This window comes from Colossoma macropomum, unplaced genomic scaffold, assembly GCF_904425465.1.
Source record: "Colossoma macropomum unplaced genomic scaffold, Colossoma_macropomum, whole genome shotgun sequence".
NCBI classification, from domain to species: domain Eukaryota; kingdom Metazoa; phylum Chordata; class Actinopteri; order Characiformes; family Serrasalmidae; genus Colossoma; species Colossoma macropomum.
The window spans coordinates 1-9,744 of record NW_023495042.1 but is presented as its reverse complement, the minus strand read 5'-3'; the positions used below and the strand labels follow the sequence as shown (position 1 = coordinate 9,744).

The 9,744-nt window shown below is 37.6% G+C and overlaps 2 protein-coding genes across 4 annotated transcripts; one reads left to right on the top strand and one right to left on the bottom strand.

The window, feature by feature from the left end:
* Positions 1–1,024: 1,024 nt before the first annotated feature.
* LOC118800955 lies at positions 1,025–2,963 on the top strand. Its single transcript, XM_036561136.1, has 4 exons — positions 1,025–1,236; positions 1,824–2,072; positions 2,203–2,467; positions 2,784–2,963. Exons 1-4 carry the CDS (start codon positions 1,109–1,111, stop codon positions 2,961–2,963), a joined length of 822 nt encoding a protein of 273 aa, XP_036417029.1. The 5' UTR covers positions 1,025–1,108.
* Positions 2,964–4,447: 1,484 nt separating this feature from the next.
* Positions 4,448–7,311, bottom strand: LOC118800956. Of its 3 annotated transcripts, XM_036561138.1 has the most exons (7): positions 7,095–7,311; positions 6,314–6,406; positions 5,944–6,212; positions 5,635–5,763; positions 4,870–5,010; positions 4,653–4,765; positions 4,448–4,560 (listed from the first exon to the last, which is right to left on the bottom strand). In XM_036561138.1, the coding sequence occupies exons 2-7, from the start codon at positions 6,354–6,356 to the stop codon at positions 4,539–4,541; spliced, it is 717 nt and encodes a 238-aa protein (XP_036417031.1). In that variant the 5' UTR covers positions 6,357–6,406; positions 7,095–7,311; the 3' UTR covers positions 4,448–4,538. The 3 variants fall into 3 exon arrangements, with proteins under 3 accessions (XP_036417031.1, XP_036417030.1, XP_036417032.1); XM_036561137.1 differs by lacking the exon at positions 4,448–4,560 and having other exon boundaries at positions 4,590–4,765; XM_036561139.1 differs by lacking the exon at positions 4,448–4,560 and having other exon boundaries at positions 4,590–4,765; positions 5,965–6,212.
* Positions 7,312–9,744: the final 2,433 nt, after the last annotated feature.

Below are 9,744 nucleotides of genomic sequence, written 5' to 3'. Positions count from 1 at the left end.
AGAATCCGATAGAAGGGAACAGTTAAATCTCCAGAGTCTGCTTTTACATACAGGAGTGCCAAAATTAACATGTACACTAACTGGGGCATGATCTGATAAGACAATTGAACCAATCTGGCAGGACTGGACTGTGTGGACAAAACTACTTGGGATAAAGATATAGTCGATTCTGGAATAAGAAGCATGTGGGTTAGAATAAAAAGTGTAATTTCTAGTCGATGGGTTTAGTTCTCGCCAGATATCAACTAGATCAGTATTCTTACACATGTCTTTTAAAACTGATGAAGATCTAGAATTAGAAAATGTGCTGGGTGAAGATCTATCCATTACATGGTCCAATGTGCAGTTAAAGTCACCTGCCAAGAGTCCCATCCCTTTACAGTGTTGATTAAAAGATAATACTATGTCCAACATAAATTTGGGGGAATCCTCATTGGGGGCATAGACACTAAGTATGGTAACATGTTGACCCAACAGTATACCTGAAATTAAAACAAATCTTCCCTCAGGGTCATTAATTTGAGATTCACATATAAACGGTAGATGCTTACTAATTAAGATTGCAGTACCTCTTCTGTGTGGCATTGAGGAATAAGAGGAGAAGAAAACCTGCCCAACCCAATCTCTTTTTAATAATTATCTCATTTTTAATTGATTCATTTAACTTAATATGAAAGTGTAAAAGTAGTCTATGATGCTGTAACTACACAGCTAAAATCACATCACACAATGTAACTGACCGTTTCAGGATAGATTTTATACAAAGTTGGATCCAGTTTATTCATTTCCCACTTCTAGCCCATCCAGCATTTTCTACTGATATCAAGCTAAAACCAATACCTGGCATCATATCAGTGGCATCTCTAGATGAAGAGTATTTTTGGTTTGTGCAATAGACATTCAAATAATGACCTGTAGAAGTAGTCTTAATTTATACATACATACATACATACATCATCTAAACCGCTTATCCTTCTGGGTCGCGGTGGGGTGCTGGAGCCTATCCCAGCTGTCATTGGGCGAAAGGCGTCTTAATTTATAAGAAAAAAAAGCATTTAACTGAAATCTGTACATTTACTTTTATGAAGGACGTCGTGTTCAAGAAGCTATGCGCCGTGAAGATCCAGAAGGAAGTGAAATGCGTGCTCTTCAGCTGCACACAGTGCGCCGCAGAAGGTATTCTGTGCCTGCTCCTAACAGTTTGTGGCATATAGATGGCAACCATAAACTTATTCGGTAAGGATGTGCTTATATGAACACTGTTTTTAAATACATCATACAATTCATACAGTGTCAAATCATACAATTCTTTTTGCATGTATGGTTTTATTTATGCCAGGGCTGCCCCTATCTGTTCTTAGTGAGGCAACATAGACAGTTTAGTTCCATCACTTCTGGTTCTAATTCTCAGATACTCCTGAAGGTCTTGATTAAAAAATTCCCTTGTGTGGTAAATCACAAGGACTGGACCTGGGCAACCTTGGTTTATACTGAACATACAGTTGCACACAGAGTGTAGAGCATTAGAGACATCTACATTATGTATATGAAAATTAAATGTATCTTTCTCATGAGGAGGCATGTTCATTGTTAATCACTTTGTTATATTTAATTAGCAAATTCTTTCCATCATCTAAAACATTGATGGAAGTATATATGCTGTATTGTAAAAACATACAATGCATTCTTTAGTTTATTCAGTTTAATAAAATAGAATTAGGAATTCATGTGTATTTATAGTGTTTCAGATAACAAAGCAGTGTCTACTAGTAAGTAGTTTCATTTCTGTAATATGTTACGATTTTCAATTTCTTAAATTACAGATGGCGAATAGTAGTTCATGGTGGCATTGACGGCTTTAGTCGTCTAATTGTGTACCTTAATGCTGCCACCAACAACCGGGCCTCAACAGTCATGGGCAGCTTCCTTGAAGCCGTCAATACCTATGGAGTGCCTTCATGTGTCAGGTCTGACAAAGGAGGAGAAAATGTTCAGGTTGCACATTTCATGGTGTCCAGTAGAGGCCTAAATAGGAATTCCCACATCACTGGAAGAAGCACACACGATCAGAGGTAATACCATTTTGTAAAGATTTTGTGTGTTCACATACATTTTCAAATTGACTTTGGTAGTGTCCAACTAAAAAGCTTTTTCTTTGGGTTTAGTCAACTAAATTTTTTCATGCTTTGTCACTCTACCTAGGATAGAAAGATTGTGGAGAGATGTCTTTGGGGGAGTTTTAGATCTCTTCTACACCATTTTCTGCAACCTGGAGAGAGAGGGCCTACTCAGCCCAGATGAAGAGATCCACATCTACGCACTGCACTGGACCTTTCTTCCACATATTCAGAGGCATTTGCAGTTCAAGGATGGCTGGAACCACCATAGATTGCGCACAGAGGAGAATCAGTCACCACTTCAACTATGGATGCAGAACCAACTTGAGGGGCATCAAGACCCTCCCCAGGTATGTTTGAAACAAGGCTAGAAGTAAACCTCTATCTATAGATAGCCAAACAATTTTGTACAAGGAATTTAGGATTAATACTAATGGTGGCCAGCATTTTTTCATGTATTAAGTAGTTCATCAAATAACAATTATGTACTTTAACACATTCTTACATTATTAGTGATATGTTCAATGACTAGTTACAGTTGAATTGCACATGTACCAAAACATGCTTGTTCTTTCTGTGCTTCCTTTTTTGGTCTTCCTTAAATATACGCTTTGAAAAAAGGCAAATAATGTGCTGTTCAAATTTTAATGTTAAATATAATTCTAGGTTGATACTGAGTATGGTATTGACTGCGAAGGTCCACATGGATACCACCACGAAGGAGTCACAGTTCCTGAGGTTCAGCTTCCCCGGCCACTATCTGAAGTGGAAGTGCAGAGACTGCCAAATCCACGAGGTTCTTTTTCCAATGTATTAAATCTGTACAGTGAGACAGTTGCATGTTAACAGATATACTTTCAGATGTTTAAAGGGCAGACATCTGCTGACATTTTTGGATGTTATTCTAATATTATTTGATATCCATAGCACACAACCTTGTGAGATGGTAATTATTAAGCAGAGCAAGCACTAAAAACATGTGAGCACTGTCTTTTCTCCGAGTTTGCTGTGATGCCTGTATAGCAAATATGTGCAAGCATCCTATCGTTATGATGTTATCATTTTGTTTACCTAGAATTGTAGCATACCCTGTTGAAGGATCAGAATTGTTGAGGTCACTGCCTTTGCAATTAATAACCATTCATTAATTCTTATTTAGCTTGTGCTTCCACTAACTGGCGACTTTACAATAAATACTTACCTTGTTCATCCACTCACTGACCACTTTATTAGAAACACCTATGTTGTACTTCCACTAACTGGTCACTTTATTAGAAACAACAGCTTAGCCACCATTCATCATTGGTCAGTTACTAATCATTGTTGATCTGATGTTTTTGAGTGGTGGACCATGGTACAGCAACAATGCTGGAGCCAAGAGCATTGTCACATCCAAATATATCCAGGCAACAGCAAACTCAGGAAACGACCAGTGAGTAAGCTAGAAATTATTAACACAGATGTGCATGATATATATGTGGTGCAATTTTTTAACTATACCAGCAGGAAATTTCTTATACATTTTTCAAATAAAGTGGCTAGTGAGTGTATGTACCCCTGCTATTCACAAAAAGCACACATGCTGGCCAAAGGTTTGTGCTATAATTCTAAGTTTAAAATTTTGGTCCAAAGCTACATTTTGTATGCAACAAATACCTTTTTTTAAATTTCATCAAATGAGTAAGGTAGTCTCATCATGTGTGATGGGGGCATAAAACTGGGTATGATATAAAACTCCATTTAGGAGTCCAACATAGTTGGCCGATTCCTCTGCTCAAACACACCCCATTCAACTCCGCAGTAATTCCCAGAGTTAGTTGTTGGGTCAGAGCAGAGAAATCAACAAACTGCGCTGGACTCCAGCCCTCAGTTCGCTAACCCAATTCAGTGTAACAACACTTCCTTACTATTGTGGTGTTTTCTCCTCTCAGGGTACACATATGTAGTGTTATTGGTTGGTTTTCTGCAATCATAACTTCGTTGACACCTACTGTTACTCCAGGCTTTGACAATTAGGTAGTTTATGTTTATGTATGTTATTACTTTAATAAAATTAAATGTTTAAAAACACTTTTTTGTAAATTAAACTTTTTTATTGAACATTGTTCTAATTGAACAGTTAACAGTAATGCATGTATGAAATCTCACCAATTTTATTAAACAAAAAATGCAAATAAAGCTTTGCAACAAAAAGTGTTAATGTTGTCTTTGGCTCAAATCTGACCGAATCCAGAGTAGGAGGAGGAGATGCTTGCCATCAGGTCTCAGAGGAAATCTTCATAATTTGCAGTATTTTTCGAAAGCTTTAGAGTTAAAAAGCATGTTGATGATTGGGGAAGGTCACAATCAACAACTTCCACCTCCAGTGATGGGGGAAGGACATCCTAGCCAGTCCAGAATGACAGCAAACTCTTCAAGACCTCAGAGGACCCTGAAAAAGACCCTCCCCAAAACAGTATCAGCAACTGTTGTCATATTCTATCATATATAAATCTTAAAAATTAAGTTATTATAACATCAAATGTGGCAAAATACCGGTTTCTATAAACATCCGGAAAAAGCCTAGCACACGTGCACTGGTCCTCCAGCGTAAGGATGTCTTCGTCAACATCTTCCTCCCGTGGCCAGATATTCTTGTCCAGAATCATCTAAGAATAAGCATTCTTAGTTCTTAGAGGCAGTAGCTTTACTGCTTTTTTAAGGCTGAACTTCATCATAGATGGGCAACTCTGCTGTTATTTGTTTGACTTACTTGAGATGTTATCTCTGTCTCAGTGACCCTTGGGAATAAGATTGGCACAGTGTCTGGTCTAGAGCTAAAAAGCTCCAAAACACCAGTGTCTTTCAGGCCTCTCTTAATTTGCTTCACTTGCTTGGTAGTTCTTCCAAGAACCTGTAAATGTTTTACAAAATGTTTGACAAGTTTCTGAAACTTCAGAAAGTAATATGCATAGGCTAAACAAAACAAAACTGCCATTTCTTTAGGGTTGTTTGAAAAAGGGCTTTATACAGTATTGTAAGTGTAAAATCCAATGACATCAGAAAACACAGTATTTGTTTTGTATCAACAGGAAGAAAATAAATAAAAATATTTTAAAACTTGTGAAACTCATTGACTACATGTCCAGCATTTCTTTTAAATCATCATTATTAGAGAGTACTCTTGGTGGAAATCAAAGCTTTGAACAAGGTTGTGCATGTTCAGAATTCTTTCCCAGCAGGGGTGTCTAGAGCTGCATCATGTCACACTTGCAGTCTTTACAGCATAAATATACATCTGGGTTATAAATAATGTCTTGCTTTTATTTCATGTCCTTTCATTGTTTCAAGAACACCATTAAACATTTTAACATTCGTTATTGCATATTTTATTTTATGCAAACTAACATATACCCAAATGTCATTTTCTATCTCGGAGGAAGATGTTAACTTTCCTGCAAAATAACTCTCAAATCCAGAGGCAGAGTCAGGCTAAACTTCACAAGTATTAAACTTAAAGAATAAAATAAAATCTTACGGCATGGAGAAGAATTTTCTCCCTAAGCCACCACCTGTTTTCTAATGTAACACCAGGCAAGTCCCAGGGCAGGCTCACAGAGAGGACCATGGATTTCTGGTCCTCAGAAAGTTCCTGGGTTCCTTCCAACTGATTAAAGACATCAGAGAGTTCAATGAAAACAGAGTTTGCAAATAGGTTCAAATGCAAACAAATTTACAAGCTCAAAACACACTCAAAACAGACATTACAAATAATGTGTCTTTTGAATAAAATAAACATTTAAAAATGGCTTTGGTAAATAAACCATTAATAAATTAATAAATAAACCATAAATATTTTTTCCCAAACCAGGTGGATGACATCCCGAACATCCTGGTCCACGCAGTCAGATACGCTAATTGCTGCTGTCTCTTGCTCCCCTCCAGAGAGTACATGCACTATGGCAGGGCTCAACCCAGCAAGACGTGGTCCATCATTTAAAAAACAGTGCCCAATTATGCGTCCAGCTATGACAAAAAAATCACTTTCCAAAAGTGCCCGAGATGTGGAAGGAACAAGATGGTCTTGCTCGCCCTCAAAGAGCAAAGTCTTTACTCCTAAGAAGAAACACAATTCATTTTGATTGACGGGTGTCCATTTTAAAGGGACAAAAATGTGTTTTAAAAGGCTGCAAGGCTACTAAAATCAGTAGATATACCTGTCTCTTCCTCAAGAAGGAAGCCATTCTGAAGATTTTCCATTACTGTAGACAGCACATACCTGCTGACTCCCTCACCGATTGCTGTGTCACCTTTCAAATTAAAAAACACAAAGTCAGGCAATGCAGTGAAGCAAACTTAGTCCCTGCTTACCATTGCTGAGATAACTTCAAGAATCAAGCAAATCAAAGTTTCATATTTGAGAATACAGAGAATGTACCTAGTATGTATCTAATAAATTGCCTCCTCTGAGTAAGCATTACATTCTAAAGGCCAGCAGACGAGGTATGTGATCAAGTTCCTCTGGAGACGATACAAATTTCGCTTTGATGCTACGTCTCCAATATTGCTTTGTATTGGTATTTGTGAATGTTTGACAATAACTCTGTAATTGGGGTCTCTGAGATTTTACAAATATGAACTTTTTAAAGTCTATTATTAATATCTCCTCATTTTTCTTATAAATGTAGCTTGCCATAATGAACGATTGAAAGTCTAAAGAAAAAAGAAGCAAGCCAGCAACTGGAGGATAACTATAGCCCCAGTGTGACAAAATAAATCAGGTGACGTAATTTTATAAATAAGAAACAGGCTAAATGATGATTTACCAAAGATGATGTATCAATAAATGATTTACCAAAAATCATTGTTCGTCCCACAAGGTCATATGTCAATCACCCATCATATGCACATTCTTAGGTGGTACTTAATAGGTATATTATGCGTCATTCTCAGTATGTTTTATAACTGTGTTATTTAATAAATAATTAGGATCATTACCAGTCAATTTGCACTGCAGTGGATTAGACCACTGCACTGGCCTTTTGTAAAAAGTAATGATAGCCCTGTTTCTTTCCACCAAGGAATCCCTCAAGCTCAGGGTGAAGTTCAGGTTGTCTGTGTCTTTATTAGCCTCAAGTGTTGACTGGGTGAACAGCTGAACTGCCTTGGCTGGATCTGGTTCTGTAATCCAAGCTTAACAGAAAAACAGAGTCAGATTTAATATACACATCAAAAAAATATGAAATGCAAAAAATATACATAAAAAATTCTGTTGCTTGAGATGTTCAAATTGATTCTGTCCAGTAAGGTTTAACATTTTAAAAAGCAATTTCTTATGGACTTTCCAGTATCACCTGAGAGATAAAGTATACTGTTGGGCATGTGCTTACCATCATCACTGAAGTGCCAGATGAGTTTGCTGTACAGACAGACATAAAATATCAGGTAGTAGAATTAAAAATCTACATCTGTACATCACCAGGTGAGGGGTCTGACTCCCTGGTACATTTATCCTAATGGGCAACTAAAATTTAAAGTGCCACAGAAATTCAGAAAAATATTCAGAAAATATTCAGAAACCTTAAATTCTGTCAACTCTTGACTTGTCCCTTAATCTGTAACACACTGAGTACAAACCCCCAACTGAACCTGTCTCCAGACTCTCCTCCATTACCAAATCTACAGCGGAGTGCTGAGAGAAAAGTTGAGTCCCAGTGGTGCCAGATGCAGTACCCAAAACAGTCCCGGTGGTGCCAGATGCAGTACCCAAAACAGTCCCGGTGGTGCCAGATGCAGTACCCAAAACAGTCCCGGTGGTGCCAGATGCAGTACCTGATACAGTGCCAGAAGAATATGTTGTTAACATGACAATTATTTAGAAAGCTCACTGGGTTTATTTTCATCCAGGATAGAAAAAGTACTAAAGACAATGCAATTAATTTTTCTTTAACACATATGTTTATGCTCTCGACCCACGCTCTTGCACGTGGACGCGTATAGTGCCAAGCACTTTTAGTTGACAAGAGCATCATGCAAACAAGCGTGAACATGCGGCTGGAACAGGAACACAATGCATTCATTTACGTTTTCAACAACTGAAAACGTTGCAGCATAGTCAAGACTGATCGATCACCAAACAGCAAAGAGCAGTATTACCTGAATGGCCTTTACCATAAGACATTCCTGCTAAAGAATCCAGCCAAGACCAGCTTTGCTAGTAGCTGTTTTCAGACAAAGAGCCTGGCAAGCCACAAACATTGTCATGGTCGGCATGGCAAGCTTGATGAGCTTGGTCATGCTAACATATCCTATTTTGGGGCGCGTTTCTTGAAAGTGTCGTTGAACAACCACCATAGCTAAATGACAGATTATCATTAACACACTCTCTTCCCACGGTTACCATGGCGTATGCTTAACAACGCTTTTGGGAGATGCAGTAGCTACTGGTCAAAAGGCTAAGCTGGAGGTTAACGTTTATCAGCTAATGTTAAATCAGCTTGAGTTGGCCGTGCCAAGCAGTTTTTTAAGCATATACGATCTCACTCTCTAAACAATCTATGCATCTTAACGGTTAACTTCTTGGAACAGCGGGAAACATTACTACAGCAATGGAAAAAAGGCCATTGACAAATATATGGGCTAGCATTACGCTGATTCACGTAAGCTTTGTATTTGTAATTCGTGTTTAAGACATTGGTCTGAAGGTATAGTGGCTGATAATAAAACTACGAAAACATGAAAGTATAGTCAGAGACCAAAATAACCCTTAATATATATAAATATATATTTTTACATCATAGCTCAAAATACATACATTGCTCCATTTCATCCAGGCGAGCAGCTTCCCCTCTGAGCAGCTCAGAGATCAACCTTTGCCCCGATATTTTGTCTTCATCACTCTTCAACTTTAATCAACTCTTCAATACCTGATCTTGATGGCTAAGCCTGAACGTGAAAAACACGCCCCTTCATTATCATATGAACAAAGAAATACAGAAATAAATGAACGAATTAATGAAAAAAATAATTAATTACTCAATAAAGTAAACAATTGTTAAAAATATAGATACAGAAAAATATAAAAATGAACATAAACATTAAGAAAAATAACTAATTGACAAATTAAATGAGAAATATATATCAGCAAAAAAAGGAATTGTGTATAATTACAATCAAAATGAGCAATATATACATAATTCAGTTTTTTTATTTGTGGATTAATTTACTGAGTCTTTTTTTATTTTATTTATTTTTCATTTTGGCAGACCGAGTCCTTCATACCTGCGTTGTCATTGTGACGCCTTCGATTGCGGTGGAAAGACATTCCAACTGAATTTAAACCAAATTAAAGACGTCACCACGACAAACACGAAAAAAGAGCGGAAGTAAAGGCGCCTGCCGGTATCCGCCACATGCAAGCGCCTTTTTTTGTCATTGTGACGCGTTCGATTGCACTAGAAAGACGTTCCCAACGTGAATTTAAGTCAAATTAAAAGACGTCACCACGACAAACACGAAAAAAGGAGCGGATTTAAAGGCGCCTGCCGGTATCCGCCACATGCAAGCGCCTTTATTGTCATTGTGACGCCTTCGATTGCACTAGAAAGACGTTCCAACTGAATTTAAGCCAAATTAAAGACGTCACCAC

Excerpts from the sequence above, each read along its gene's own strand:
- LOC118800956 (XM_036561137.1), bottom strand. The coding sequence starts at position 6,356 with ATGGAAAATCTTCAGAATGGCTTCCTTCTTGAGGAAGAGACAG. Across the intron at positions 6,213-6,313 it reads CCTTCTTGAGGAAGAGACAG|GAGTAAAGACTTTGCTCTTT; the intron begins GTATATCTACTG and ends GTTTCTTCTTAG. Across the intron at positions 5,764-5,943 it reads TTTGGGAAAAAATATTTATG|TTGGAAGGAACCCAGGAACT; the intron begins GTTTATTTATTA and ends GTCTTTAATCAG.
- LOC118800955 (XM_036561136.1), top strand. The coding sequence starts at position 1,109 with ATGCGCCGTGAAGATCCAGAAGGAAGTGAAATGCGTGCTCTTCAGCTG. Across the intron at positions 1,237-1,823 it reads GGCAACCATAAACTTATTCG|ATGGCGAATAGTAGTTCATG; the intron begins GTAAGGATGTGC and ends CTTAAATTACAG. Across the intron at positions 2,073-2,202 it reads AGAAGCACACACGATCAGAG|GATAGAAAGATTGTGGAGAG; the intron begins GTAATACCATTT and ends CACTCTACCTAG.